The sequence below is a fragment of the Miniopterus natalensis genome, chromosome X, assembly GCF_054644295.1.
Source record: "Miniopterus natalensis isolate mMinNat1 chromosome X, mMinNat1.hap1, whole genome shotgun sequence".
In the NCBI taxonomy this organism is placed as follows: Eukaryota; Metazoa; Chordata; class Mammalia; order Chiroptera; family Miniopteridae; genus Miniopterus; species Miniopterus natalensis.
The window spans coordinates 98648243-98663838 of record NC_142103.1 but is presented as its reverse complement, the minus strand read 5'-3'; the positions used below and the strand labels follow the sequence as shown (position 1 = coordinate 98663838).

At 42.9% G+C, this 15596-nt stretch overlaps 1 protein-coding gene across 2 annotated transcripts in view; it reads left to right on the top strand.

Annotated features, from left to right (window-relative positions):
- REPS2 (RALBP1 associated Eps domain containing 2) overlaps window positions 1-15596 on the top strand; it is a 173465-nt gene that overhangs the window by 146931 nt on the left and 10938 nt on the right. For both annotated transcript variants that reach the window (XM_087813660.1, XM_016211178.2), the window contains 2 exons: window positions 9483-9566; window positions 10611-10756. In XM_087813660.1, the coding sequence (XP_087669786.1) occupies window positions 9483-9566; window positions 10611-10756 (230 nt within the window). The remainder of the gene's footprint in view (window positions 1-9482; window positions 9567-10610; window positions 10757-15596) is intronic.

Genomic DNA, 15596 nt, shown 5'->3' with positions numbered 1-15596 from the left:
CTATTCCTTATACTTAGGTTTACCACTATTCTGACTTCTAACAGCATAGATTAGTTTTACTTGTTTTCTACCTTATGTGAGTGGAACCATGCAGTATATACTCTTGTGTCTGGTTTCTTTTGCTTAAATGCTAATTTTATGTGATTCATTCATATTGTGTGTAATTGTAGATCATTGCTGTATAGTATTCCATTGTGTGTGCAAATACATCACTGTTTTCTACTGTTGATGGACATTTGAGTAGTTTTCATATTTTGGCAATTATAAATAATGCTGCTATGCATACTCACATACTAGTTTTTTTGAGTAGGTGTGGGTTTTTATCTCTCTTAGGTATATACCTAGGAGTAGAATTTCTGGGTCATAGGGCAAGCATCTATTCAGCTTTAGTGAATACTGCCAAACAGTTTTATAAAGTGTCTGTAGTGATTAATACTCTGTCAACAGTGTTCCCATTTCAGTTCCACATACTAAATACTAAATTTGTTTTATGATAGCTGGGTCTTAACTCTCACATAATTTTTATAGCTCCCTCTCTAGCCAGGTATTTTTAATTGGATTTTTAAACAGCCCCCTTCTTCTGATGGACATAGCTTATGCAGGAAGGGCTGTGTCAACCCAAAAGGGGACATTTATCATAGTCTAAATATGAACTATCAGTGGTTAGAAAAGATGTTATTCAAACATTTCATCACTAATATAGAGCAATGGAACCTGGAAGGGGGTTCAAAATTATAAGTGTGGTAAAATATTGGGTGAGGCTAGAATTTTAAGGCACTTTGAAATTTTTATATACTTTAGGTATTGTTGCCAGGACTATATATATCTAGCGTCTGGGACCAGAAAAAAGGATTTCTGAAGACCTCATAACCAGATGCCTTCGAATTGTGATGGTGGTGGGTGCCTGTTTTAGTAAGGGTCTGTTTGGTGTGGTAAGAGGCATGCAGATGGCATCTTTCTTCAGCCTTATCCAACGGGGAACATGAGTCTCAAGAGAATCCTGCCATAGATCACCTTTTCTGTGAGGCCCATGTTGTTGGCTCTGCAGGTGGCATTATAATATAACATTAGGTATGTGATGAGTAGAGGGTGGGGCTCAGGCTTTACTCAGGTCTCTTTTCTATTACTAGAAATTGGAACTGGAAGAACAAAACCCTAGTCATGGTCAAAATATTTGTTTTTTAGACCAAAATACAGTGCCCATAGTCCTATAGTTGTAACAGTAAGTCTGTTTCATGGATGTTGTCCATAATCCAGTAGTTCCAGGAATCCCCAAGGGATTATGATATGTCACTGCTGTATCTAGGGATTAGTTGCCCATAATAGTTACCTATTATTTATATCCATCAGAATTGTCCCTGAGCTCCTGTTAGTGTTCCCCTGGGTGTCTCCAGTGTAGGACTGGCCAGTCATAAGGGGCCACCAGAGACATTCAGTGCGAACTGCCTGAGATGTCTGTGCTGAGGCAGCCAGGATGAAATCTGAAAGTCTGAAAGGGCTTTATTTTTGAAAATTTCTTCCCTCCAATACCAGTAGCAGTAATATCCAGTGACATAAATTTGGATTGTGGGTAGCCTTCTTTAGTGGATCTGCTTATAATCTATACTGGAGTCAGCACTTTCTCAGTTTAATCTTTTGGCAAGAGGGGAAAAGTCCCTTATATTGAATTGGCTGCTACTTGCCTATGTCTGGGAAACCAATTGTAATTTTACTTCTGATTATGACAGTAGCTGCCATTATTGAACAGTTGCTATATAATTGTGCTTGGCACTTTAGTCATCTCTTTCACTTAATCTTCACAATGCTAGGAGTTTAGGTGGATTATCCCCTTTCACAGACAAAGAAATTGTGGCCCAGAGAGGTTAAGCACATACCCAGGTTTTACACCAAGCAAGTGCAAAGCTTGGGTTTGATTTCGAAGCTTGTGCCCTATAACTGCTGTGCTCTGTGGTTCCAGTTACTGTGGGATGAATTCTTTTTTTTTTTTTATATCTTTATTGATTTCAGAGAGAGGAAAGGAAAGGGAGAGAGAGATCGAAACATCAATGCTGAGAGTCATTCATTGGCTGCCTCCTGCACGCCCCCAACTGGGGATCGAGCCCGCAACCTGGGCATGAGCCCTGGCTGGGAATTGAACCCTGATCGCCTGGATCCTGGGTCGATGCTCAACCGCTGAGCCACACCCGGCCAGGCTGTGGGATGAATTCTTGACTAGTCCACTGGAACATGAAACAGTATTGGGTTCATTACTAGCTCAGTGCACACATCAATCAGAAGACCTTCTTTTTGCTGGTATTCAGCTTAGGCACCAGGAAAACTATGAAACAAGACATAGATCCTACCCTCTAGGTACTTCAGCTCTATTTCTGTCTCTTACAGGTGACTTTGGTCATGGGTTTTGGTAATTGTTCTTATAGAGAATTCAGTCCTAAGGATCCTCTCTTGAGACTGATTGGGGAATAATGGATTTTGCTGTGGCCATTAGTTTTGCATCTTCTATGTCTGGGTTTGACCACAGGGTTTCCTGGTGTGCCTTTACCTAGCAGAGATGGGGGTCAGGTGAAAGTTAGGCATCAAATGACATCTAGAATACCAATAAGATTGGTATTCATCTGGAGGTCCCCTAGAGGCTGTAGCAGGGTTGTCTGCTCATCTGCCTAGAATTTAGCACTGCTTTTGTGATTCCCAGTCTTAGGATCTGCCTGGATTCTTGGGGGATAAATGGAGCTTGAATTTCTTTTTCTAATCTGTCAGTAGAATGAATATTACAATTTTTAAAAAAAGTCATCAGTTATCCACACCTTAGCAATTAATTAAGCAATTAGACTACTTATTTTTTTAAAATGAGATTTGGCTTTTTGTTGCAGATTTGACTTTTAAACAAGTCTTATTGCTGAAGATTTTGCTCAGCTTCAATTATTTATTTATTTATGGAACCATATTGCACACACCCTCTATTCCCTTCATGGTAAATGGACAAGAAAACAGTTAAGAATCCTAATTAGTTTTTGCTGGAGCACTTTTCCAGACTAGACCTTGGGTACTTGGCTTTCTCATTTCTTAAATGTAGAGTTTGGATCATCAGTAGTCCGCAGTTGATCTGGGCTGGCTTCATAAAAATCACCCAGGGAGCTTGTTAAAATAGAAGTTTCTAATGCTCCACCCTTGGGAGATTATAATTAGGGAAGTCTGGGGTAGTATCTAAAAGTCTGTAATTTATAAAAATTTCCAAGATAATTCTTCTGTGCAGCTATATTTGGGATCCACTGGGCTAAATGGTCTAGAACAAACAGAATTGAGTTGGGAAGAAATTTCTGGTATGTTTGAAGATTAAGGTAAAAAATGTGCCTGGAGTGGGTTCCATATGGGCGAACTAGCACAGTTGTGATGCAGAGGTAAATTGGAGCCAGATGATAGAGGGTTTTTAATTGCCTGAGGGATTGTGATGTGTGCCATAGGCCTTAGGGACCCATTGAGGGTCTTTGAGAAAAGTGTTTTGATGAGAAGGTGCTTTACAAAGTAGTTCCTCAGTGGTGTGCAGGGTAGATTGGACTGGGGTAGGGGGGCTGAAAGCTGGAAAAAGACCCACTGAAGTTTTTGCAGTGGCCCAGGCAGGAGGTGTGATGAGCACCTGGACTCAGATGGGCACTATGGGGCCTTTGGAAAACTGGCCTGCCACGGTGGAACTGGATCTGAGACATGTTGTTTTTGGTTTTTAAGCTACTTTAAAAAATCCATAATTTATCAGTGTTGTGTTCATCTGCTTTAACTATTATAATGAATAATCTTTATTGTTTGTGTCCAGAAGGTTTTAAAAGAGCCCAGTAAATAAATTCATGCAGAGTAGTTGGCAGCAGGAGCAACAGCTGCTACTGCAGAGGAGGAAAGAGGGAGGGAGGGAGGGAGGGAGGGAGGGAGGAGGAGGAAAGGGCAAGAGGAGGGAAGGAAGCCCATTTTGCCAGGCAGCAACCCCATCATCACCCTGCCTCATGCCCTTGGCCAAGGCGAGAGGGGGAGGTATGTACAGCAGGGGCCCCTGGAGTTGGATCTGCCAACCACTGTGGAGAATGCTCCTCTCAAAGGATTGGGTGTGGAACATGTCATTTGGCATTCAAATCAAATGGAATATTTTTCTTTTGTTCCTCTAAAACCCAGCCTATGGTTCAGTGTTTCCCAAAATGTGTTCCACAGAACATTAATTCTGCTGGATGTTAATAGAAGGTACATGAGAACAAGGAGTGGAAACTAAATAAATCTGGGAACTGCTGGGTTTAAAAAGTCAGTGGCTTCCTTTACCTCCCAGGATTTCAGAGCGGGTGACATGCTAAGTGCTTTATGAATTTCTAAGAGGAAGGTAGACTGTGTAGTGTTTCTTAAGCTTATTTGTAATTCTTTTTCCCTCTAGTCCAGGAGCTGACAAAGTATGAACCACATGCCAATCTATCCCACCACCTGTTTTTGTAAATAAAGTTTATTGGCGCACAGCCCCGCCCGTTCATTGAATTGCCTGCTCTGCTTTAGCACTCAACAGCAGGGTTGCAAAATTGCAGTGGAGACCTGGAGACCCAGAGATTGAATGGCCTGGACAACTGAAAATATTTAATATCTGGCTCTCTATAGAAAAAGTTTGCCAGTCCCTGCTGTAGGCAATTTGTAGAACTGGTGTTGGTCTAGCACTGCTTTGTGATGAATCTGCTTAATGTTCCTCAGTTACTATGTTACCACATTTCTTTCCTCTTTAAACTATTTTCTCTCTCGACCATTTACATATTGCCTAAGATCAGTACCTGGATTTCATGTGTCGTTGTTCTTTTCTTTTACTTACCACATTCCACCAATCATCAAGGATGTACCCAGTCTCCAATCTAAATAGCTCTCAAATCTGCCTATCCCCACTCCCACAAGACTGGTTTCAATGACCATCATCTCTTACCTTGTTTTCTTCTTTTGCCTTCTAATTGAGTTCCCTTCTCCTAGAACGGGTTGCTTCCAATCCATTTGCCTGCATGGCCCTCAGAATAAGTTCCGTATCCTGAACAGGGATGTATCAGCCAAGGTCTAGTCAGGAAAACAGAAACCACTCTAGGGATTTCACACTGAAAGAAATTTCACTCAAGAAATTTGGTAGTTAAAAAGAATTAGATGTGCTCGAGGAACAAAGATGAGGGAAGGCCACCACTATGAGATGTCCCAACTTTCTGAAAATTAGGGTATTATAAGAACTGAAGGAAATAGCTGAAGATGCTCAGACTGCCTGCAGCACCAAAATAGTGATTTGCAGGGACGTGTCCGAGGCCACTATAGGACCTTCTGCCTGCTGAAACCCAGGCTTTTCTGCCTGCCACTGCCAGAGGAGCAACAACATGGCTTTCCTTTTACTTTCTTGGTTTCATGAGCATGACTCTGACAACAAGAAACTCTGTTGAAAGGAGATTGTATAAATGTAGTTGGCAGGCTGCTGCCCCGCGCAGAGTGGGGCCGGGCATAGACGCAGGGGCGGCGAGGAATGGCTCCCAGGTAGTCCAGGGCGGCGCCCTGTAAGACCACGTGGGATCCACTCCACTGCCGCCGTCCGGCTTCAGCTCTCCCGTTCTTCTCCACTGCTCAGCCTTGTTCCGTCCCCCTAGACCCCAAATTCCAGACATACCCGAGTGGCCTTCCAGGGGCCTAAAACAGTTAACACTTACTATGTCATAGTTTCTGTGGGTTAGAGGTTCGGGAGCAGCCAGCCTGGCTCAGGCTCGGGTAGTCCTGGCTCAGGCGCCCATTATGCCGCAGGCAAGACGTCGGTCAGGGCCGTAAGCAGCTGAAGCGTCATAGGGCTGGAGGAGCCTCTCCCAAGATGGCCCTCCCCGCGCTGCGGGCAGGAGGCTCGCTCCCTTGCCGCATGGGCTCCGTGCTAGAACTGCGCGAGCTTCTTCACAGCGTGGCAGCTGGCTCCCCGAGCACACGATCGGGCGAGAGCGAGACGCGGAGGAGCTGCTGGAGTGCTTGAACTCCCCTTGTCTGGGGCGCGTTGCCTGGTGTCGCAGGTCCAGAACCTGAGATGAGGATTCTTGGAAAGTGACACGTGAGATGTATGAAATAAACACCTGTGTAATTGAATGACTGAACAGGTTTCCACACCCTGAGTGGCAACGCCTCCAAATCCATGTGACCTCTCCAGGCTTTTTGTCACAGAAGTAGAATGAAATATATTTCTCACTTGTGGATAGGGGAGTATTAATATTAAAATATGAGATATATATTTTTTAATGGAAACTTAGCTCAAATTTCAGTGTGCTCTTGTACATTTTTCTGGCTTGCCACATCCTGGCTCGGTGCATGCTGTTACACAGGAGTCGTGAGAGGCAGCTGCCATTTGCAGTACTAATTGTAATCTAAGCGTTTGTTTCTTCCACAAGATTCAAGCATTGGATTTCAGTTCAGACAACCTAAACTTTTGGACATGGGCAGGTTGCCCATATTGATAGCTAAGTTGTTCCCCCTATTTCTTTAATACACGGAGGAAAAAGGGAGCCACTGAGATCCCCTGCTTTCATGGGTTATCATTTTCCCAAAATTGTTAACTTAGAAATGTCTGAAGAAAAGCAAAGAAATCTCCTTGGTTTGTTCTGCTTTCCAGCTGTGAAGTCTAATGTAAGCCTCATACTATTTTTCATGAAGGAAAGTGAAATAGTTTATTGGGAAGAAAAGCTTTTGCATGTCTAAATCTCTTTAGGGTTTTTTCCCCACACAAGGCTAGTTTTCTTTCCCCATCTCTTTTCCTGGGATGATTTCTGGCTCTGGTGAGGCCCTGTCTTTCCAGGACCTTCCTGATTCCTCATTAGATTCACTCCTCTGTGTGTTCAACAGATGGACCCATTTAGAATCAGTCATGGAGCAGTAGAAAGGGGTGGGGAAGTCTTGAGTTTCTTCATAAGGAGATTGATGGTTACATCCAGCCTGATATAATCCTGAAGAGTTGTTTGTTACTAGTCATAAAGCTAGAAAACCTGGGCCTCTGGATGCCATTTCATGAAGGTATATTTGTAAATGAAAAAAGAAATTTAGACACGTCTCACAACTGCTTCCTCATCCTTCCCAACCCCCAACTCGTTGTTTGTGTTTTTAGAGACAGTTAAGAGAAAATGAAGGCAATGACATACACAGCTACTACTTCTGCTGTGCTCAGAAATGTCACTTTTGTGGAAAAGAGGATCCAATTTATCATTTCCTTTAATATTTGCACAAGAAGGAGACTTCATTTATCTCCCCAGGAAAGGAAGGCTTAGGGCAAGTGCTTCTCTCTATCTGCCTTATGGTAGAAGGGAGCTGACCAGTTGAAAGGCAGAGTAGTTGACTGACTGCTCTGTCACTCCTTATCTCTCTGCCTGCCTGATGGAATGTGGGGTGCACACCTGAGGTCCCAGCAGGGGGCTGCAAGCATAGACTTGGGGATAGAACATGTGTTCTAAGCAATAGATTTTCAGGTAGAGGCAAGAAAGGATCTTGGGCCCAATTTGCAATTCTTCATCACAGTTCATGGGAAGTCCTGCATTTGGGGACTTATTGGGCCCTCACTCAGCTGTTAATAAAGCTCACAGTAGGCTGGCAGATCTTAAAGTAAGATGCCACTTGTCAGAACCCCCAGGGAAGGTGGGTGAGTGCCTGTATCCCCCAGACTCCTGACAGTGAAGGCTCCTGGATGGCTTTGCTTGGATGTTTCCCACATGCTTCAAACTCAGTATGCCCCAAAGTGAGCTCCCCCTCACATCTGCTTCTCCCATGGTTTCCATCTTGGGGATTGGCCTCAGTGTTCTTGTGGTACCCAGGCTGACATTCTGGGTGTTGGAGCATGGGAGACCCTCTGAGCTTCCTTTCTCACCATCCCCATGCAGTGCCCCTCTGGTTGGCTGCACCCTGCTTATCACTCAGATATCAGCTGGGATATCACCTTTGCCTGAGTCTTTGCTGACCCAGAAGGCTGGGTGCTTCTGGAGCCCCATAATTCCCCACCATTGTCCTAATTCCACTGAAACATGTTTACCCAATCATTTCTCTTCCTCTCCCATTAGACTTCAAGCTCCTTGTAAGCAAGGTCTGAGGCTTGTTCATCCTTGAATACCAGTGTCAGCATAGGTCCTGCCTGTAGTAGCTGTTCAATAAATTTCTTGGCCCAGAAAATATAAAGCATAGTGTTTACAAGCCCAGCTTTAGGACCTGAGGCCTGGGTTCAGACCCTGCTATTTGTGCGATCTTGAGTGAGTTCCTTCTTAATCCTCAATTTCTTCACTAATAAGATGGAGATAATAACTATTTCCTAGGCTGTGATGATGAAATGAAATAATCCATGCAAAGCACCTAGAACAATGTTTGACACATAGTAAGTGTTCTCTCTTTTGCACTATTAATAACAGTCATAATGATACAGTTATCCTTAATGGAAAGGAGAAGGCTCTAAGAGAGTTGGAACTAGAAATCAGGCATGTTGAGCACCTGTAAAATGGGTTTGGAACAGGTAGGAACCAAGGTTTCTAGGTAGGGTGGTGAAAATGTAGGAGCAGGTGGGATTACTCTGGGAAAGAATGAACAGGGAGGAAAAAAACTGGGCAGGTAACTGACAACAGAACCTTGAGAACTCCAACATCTTAGGGATAATAAGAGGAGTCACCAGGAAAGGAAGATAATGATTATATTAGGAGACCACAGCTCATCAGATACAGGGACTGGTCTGGAGAAGACTAGAAGAGGCAGGTTGAGTCTGCTGAACGGGAGAGCAGTAGCATCCTTGGGTACAAACCTTTTCAGCTGAAAGCAAAGTGCTCTTGCACAGCTGAATGTAGCAGCCTGGAGCCGGGGGAATGAGAAGACAGTGCCCAGTCTCCCTGTGTCTTCTGCTTGGGTCTTTGGTGCCTGATCTGTCTGGAGGGGCTTTGGGGCAGTCTTTGCCTATCTTCGTGTATCCATTCACTGATTTTGTATCACTTAGCAGCCAGAACCCCTCTGTTTACTCCTTCCATCGTGCTTACCCTCCCCCTACCTTATTTAAGGTAAAGAGTCATATCTACTAGAATATTTCTTTATTAGAAAGCTAATATATTTTTAAAAATTTCAGTGTTTTTAATTATGATTATTGTTTTTGTTAGTGCTCAGGTTAAAATTTTAGCTTCTTTCCCAACCCTATTTTTCCAGTAAGTTTTGCTATTTTTAATTTGAGCTTATGAAGTGTTAGGTTTTTAGCAATATATATGTCCACTTATAGAAGACAGCCCCATGACTCCTTTTCCTAAGGTTCCATAATGCTGGGAGGAAGGGTGGGAGGGAACAGCAAGGCCTACAGAAGGTTTTCTGAAGGATCAGCAGACCTGCCCGTGCTTGGCTGCAACTTGGTCTAAATCAATTTCCTCATAGTGACTATTTTCTTAAGTGCTCTTCATTATATGTTTATTTGGGTGATTACGGTTTTGCATTTTTATCTGCTCTCTGATCTTTTGCCTTAGTCTGAACAAGCCTCCGAGGCCGAGCTAAACCCGCAGCTGAACAGAGCCCCCTCGCAAGCTGCAGAGAGTAGTCCCACAAAGAAGGTAAGGCCAGCACAAGGTTGCCATTGTGGTGGCATTGTGAGTCCTCCCTTGGGCTTCTTGCCTCTGTGAGCACATCTACCATTTTAAGGTTTTCATCTCCTGACGTGAATGTTAATGACCCAGATTTCCTAGAATTTGGGTTCTTTGAGAAGATGTGGTCCTTATGATTCCTGGGCTGGAACTTGATGTTGCTGACAGTTTCTACTTCCCTCTTCAACCTTCCAGCTAAATATGGCAGCTTTGCTGTTGGCAAGACCAAGAGGTGAGGTGGGGAGGGACAGATGCCTTTAGCAGAACCCCACACACTGCTAAGCCTCTAAGAGCACCTTTTGGGGCCATGGTAGTCTCCCCATCTTTGTCTCTGTGCTGTGGTCTCTTCTGCATCTTGGCATCTTCACCTCAGCCCACCCGCGTCACTGAGTCCCAGGTCATTTGCTCAGTAAGCACCACTCACTCATTGTGCTGACCTTCCACCTTGTCACCTTCTTCTTGTCCTTCCCCTTCTCTCATGAAAGAGAGTGGGCCCTAGGCTCAGGAACAGAGGTGAAGCAGGGGCCTTCAAGGAAGCAGGCCAGCTGTCTCCTTCCGTGGCTCTTGGGCTTGACTTCCTGTAATTGGGGGGTAGGAGATGTTGAGCATATGACTGAGACCATTACAAACTTCAAAACTTATATTCCAAAAAGCCCCAAAGTGAGGCAAGAGAGAATTTTCTTCAGTAGAAAAGGCTCTGTGCTTTGAGATATACACAGTATTTAAAATAGTAAGGGAAGGAGGGTTGGTGGGCCCCTGGAACCTGATTCCTGCGTCCTCCAGGTGACAAAAGGAGGTAAAAGGCTGCAAGCATGAAAAAAAAGGAGGAAAGAAAGAAAGGCCACTGGAATCTGATGCACATGTCCCTCCAGCTCTTGCTGAGCCGTGAATCAGCCACATACCCTTGGGTGTGGAGTTTCAGTAGAGTACATGCCTGACCTTGGGCATTGACATGATGGGAGACCATTTAATTTTTTAACTTTTGGGGTTTTTTGTCTTGTTCTTAATCCACAGGATATACCATATTCTCAGCCTCCATCAAAGCCCATCCGTAGGAAACTACGACAAGAAAATCAAGCTACAGAAAATCAAGAGCCTTCTACCACCGTTGGTGGGCCAGCATCTGTAGCAACTGTGAAACCCCATCCAACAGTCCAAAAGTAAGTAGAACAGATAAGTGAGAGTAGGGTTGGAGACTTCCTTTTAAATCTTCATATATATGTAAATGTAGATATGCTTACATTTACACTCATACCATAAAAGGGTGTGATTTTATGGATGTAGTCTTACCTTACTCATCTCTGTGATGGAATTACTATTTTCCAGTCAAATAGAAAGAAGCTTCTAAGCTATAGGACTTATCCTGACCCAAGGGGCAATCTAGGACAAAGCCATGGTATGTTTCCTTCCCTTCCTCCCTCCACTTCTACTTCTGACCTCTATTCCTTACACTGGCCCACATTTTCCTAGGAAGAAGACAATAATATAAATAACAGTTTTCCCTCTTTGCCTGTCTTATCTCATGTTTCCCCATGGCAAATAGTTAGCCTCATGACCCTCAAGCCCAACTTTCAGTAGATGTGGGGTATGATTTCTTTAAAAAAATTTTTTTAATTAATTTATTTTTAATTATAATTAACATACAACATTATCTTAATTTTAGGTGTACAACATTTATATTTCTTACAAAGTGATCACAATAAGTCTAGTAACTATTTGTCACTCTACATAGTTATTACAATGTTATTGACTCTTTTCCCTGTTGTACATTACGTCCCCATGATCTTTTTAATTCTCATAAGGAGTTTCTGTTGTTGATCATCTCAGCACAGACTCGTCACCTGCAGAGCCTCCAAGATATCTATCTGGCCAGCTGTAACAGACATTGGAGGAGGGTGGGGACTGAGAGAACAGTGCTCTGGACAAACTGTTCTTTTCCAGAAGGCTTTGGCTTTAAGAAGAGCTATCACTTGCCTCAGTTTCCCTGTTGTGAAATTGAGCAAGGTGCTGAGGGTAGAAACCTGCTGCTATGTGTGACTGCACGTGAGCCTGACTGGTCACTAATGTAAATGCTCAAGACCCATCATGAAACTGCTCTAGGGACCTTGCAGGTCTCAGTGGCTGCTGTGGATTTTCTCCTGCTTACACTGTTATGGAAAGAAAAGCAACAGGTGTTTTCTTTCTTTAATTTTTTTCAATTACAATTTACACTCAATATTATTTTGTATTAGTTTCAGGTGTACGGCATGGTGGTTAGATAATCATATACTTTATGAAGTGTTCCCCCTGATATTTCCAGTACCCACCTGGCACCATACATAGTTATTACAATAGTATTGACTGTATTTCCTGTGCTGCACCTTACATCCCCATAACTCTTTTGTAACTAAGAAAAGCAACGGGTTTTGTGGGTGTAACTTGCTTTTGAAGCCAAAGCCCCGTTCTGAATCTGTGCAGCACTCTTTCAGAGGATGGTTTTGTTTTGTTTTGTTTTTCCAGTTGGACAGTTTGCTGGTGCCCTCACTGCAGAAAGGAAATATATTTTGTCCTGACTGGTCACTGAGAGCTTTGACCGTCTTCCAGCTACCCCAAGCCTAGGGCATGGATCTCTGTCAGGGACAAAGATGGCTGAATTTTCTTTCGTGTACTTCCCCAGCTTTTCACTTTAATCTCTGCTTCACATTAATGCGAGTCAGTCAGTGGTAGCTACAACATCCTCCAAAGTGGATTGGCAGGGCAGTGGGTGGAGTTCAAAGATATCTTTTCCACTTTCTTGTCTTTGTTTTTTAAAATGGCTTTATGGAGATATAATTTACATAGGATACAGTTCACCTTTTCAGTGTACAGTTCAGTAGCTTTCAGTATATTCACAAAGTTGTGCAGCCATCACCATGGTCTAATTTTCAAACATTTTCATCACTTCCAAAAGAAATTCTGTGTCCATAAGCAGTCACTTTCCATTCTCCCCTCCCCCAAGCCCCAGGCAACTACTAATCTGCTTTCTGTCTTTATAGATTTGCCTGTTCTGGGCATTTTATATAAATGGAATCATACAATATCTGGTCTTTTGTGACTGGTTTCTTTCATTTAGCATAATGCTTTCAAGGTTCATCCATGTCGTAGCATGGATCAGAACTTAACTCTTTTATTGCTGAATAATGTCCCATTGTATGGATAGACCACATTTTATTCATCCATCCATCAGTTGATGGCCATTTGGGTTATTCCTGCTTTTCAGCTATTAAAAATAATGCTGTTGTGCTATTTGTGTACAAGCTTTTATGTGGACTTACGTTTTCATTTGCCTTGAGCATATACCTAGAAGTAGATTTGCTGGGTCTTATGGTAAGTCTATCTTTTATAGTTTGAGGAATTGTCAAACAGTTTTCCACAGTGGCTGCAGCATTTTATAATCCTGCCAGTAATGTATGAGAGTTCCAATTTCTTCTCTTCCTTGCCAATGCTTGTTATCTGTACTTTTTTTATTATAACCATCCTAGTGGGTGTGAAGTGGTATCTCATTGTGGTTTTGATTGCATTTATCTAATGACTAATGATGTTGAGCATCTGTTTTCTTTTTGGTTAATCCTCACGAGAGGATATTTTTTCCCTTGATTTTTAAATTTTTTAAATTTTTTTTTTTTTTTTTTTTTTTTAGAGAGAGTAGCAAGGAGGGAAGGAGGGGGAGGGAGGGAGAGGGGAAGAAGAGAAAGAGTGAAACATCTATGTGAGAGAGACACATCAATTGGTTGCCTCCTGCATGTTCCCCAACTGGGCCTGGGGATCAAACCTGAAACCCAGGTATGTGCCCTTAACCAGGAATCGAGCCCACGACCCTTCGGTGCATGGGCTGATGCTCTAACCACTGAGCAAAACCGGCTAGGGTGATGTTGAGCATCTTTTCCTGTGCTTATTGGCCATTTGTATATCTTCTTTGGAGAAATGTGTACTAAGATTCTTTGTCCATTTTTGCATTAGATTATTTATCTTTATTTTTGGGTTATAAATTCTTTATATATTCTGGATACAAGCACCTTATTAGATACATAATTTGCAACTATTTTCTCCCATTCTGTGGGTTGTCTTTTCACTTTCTTTCTTTGTTAATTATTTTTATTGATTTCAGAGAGAGAGGAAAGGAGAGGGAGAGAGAGAGATAGAAACATCAATGATGGGAGAGTCATTGATCGGCTGCCTCCTGCACGCCCCCCACTGGGGATGGAGCCTGCAACCCGGGCATGTGCCCTGACCGGGAATCGAACGGCGATCTCCTGGATCCTAGGTTGATACTCAACATGCTGGCTGGGCCTTTTTAACTTTCTTGATAGTATTATTTGTAGCACAAAAGTTTTAAATTTTGATGAAGTCCAATTTATTCATTTTTTTCTTTTGTCACTTGTGCTTTTGGTGTCACATCTAGGAAACCATTACCTAACCCAAGGTCATGAAGATTTGTTCCTGTTTCAGGTCTTAGATTGAAGCCTATGGTCAATTTTGAGCCTATGGTCATTTTTGTGTATAGTATGAGGAAGGGGTTCAATTTCATTCTTTTCCATATGGATATCCAGTTGGCCCAGCACCATTTGTTGAAAGGAGATACTTTACTGTCTGTTCAGTGACTGTCCCTCACCATGATACTTTCTCACTGGTAACCACATGTTGTCAGGGTGAAGAATAGCTCCTACCAGTAACACAAATAGTGCTATAAATGGCAGGAATTTAAGCTTTGGGGTCAGGGAACTTCATACAACTGATTTGAGTTCCCAGACCAATTTATTTTGAAGTGATAAGAAGTTACTTCACATTCATAATTTTTTAAGCCCTGAGGAGAGAGACAGCCAGGCACATGATGATTAGTCTATATAGTCCTCTCTCAGCCAGGGTTCTTGGGAAGAATTAAACTCTGATGCACTTACACATCCATTGTCTATAGCAGGGGTGGGGAACCTTTTTCTGCCAAGGGCCATTTGGATATTTATAACATCATTTATGGGCCATACAAAATTATCAGCTTAAAAATTAACTATGACAAAAACTCCTAGATTTATTGAATTTGAGCCCCACCTGCGGTTGCCTTGGCAGGGCCAGACCAAATGATTTCATGTGGCCGTATACGGCCCGCTGGCAGGATGTTCCCCACTCCTGGTCTATAGTAAGTAAACCTCTCTCCAATTCATCTAGAGTGGTCTTTACTCTGTATCCTCTTTGGGAAAATTTAGAAAAGAGTCACAATCATTTTCTTATTCTTTAACAGAACACTGGTTAAGAAATGCTAAAAAATAGGTTAGTTGCAAAATGGTCATCAGCTCTTTTGGAAATGAACATCAGAACTGACCTATTATAAGAAACAAATTCTTCAGATACCATCATAGTCCACTCCATTTAGGGTGAAGGAACTGAGTCCAGGTTATGAGCCATATCATACACAACTCTCAGACTGTGTTATAATTAATGACCTGCCCATAAGGATGAAAGTAGGGTTTTTCTTAAAAATAATGTGGCTTAGCTGGTTCCCCCCACATCTCGTGTGTCTGCTGAGGGTGGACTTTGGAAACTGGAATGGTTTGAGCAGCTTTGAGATGCATGGTGAGTGTGACAGAACCATGACTGAACGTGTGCCCGCCGCCCTGGCTTCCGCTCTTCCCTGTAAGCGCCAGTGTCCTGTTCCGCCCAAGCCAGTGCGGCAGTGTCTGCTCGCCTGCATGGCATTCTCAGTGTGGTTGGGATTCTGGTTCTCTTTCCACCTCATGTTTGGTGGTACTGGAATGCCTGTGGGGTCGATGATTGGCATCCCTAATGAAAACGAGTAACAATATTGGGAGAACCTGAAGAGAGAAACTCTGGAAGCAGCTCTTAAGATGGTGAGGCAAGTTGGCCTTTGCTGAACCTGTGAGAGTATTCTGGGCCTCATCCTACCTCTGCATTATTTAGGGCTTCTTTGGTTACAAATAATAAAAAGCAACTTGAGGTAGCAAAATGATATGCTTTGCTATAAGGACA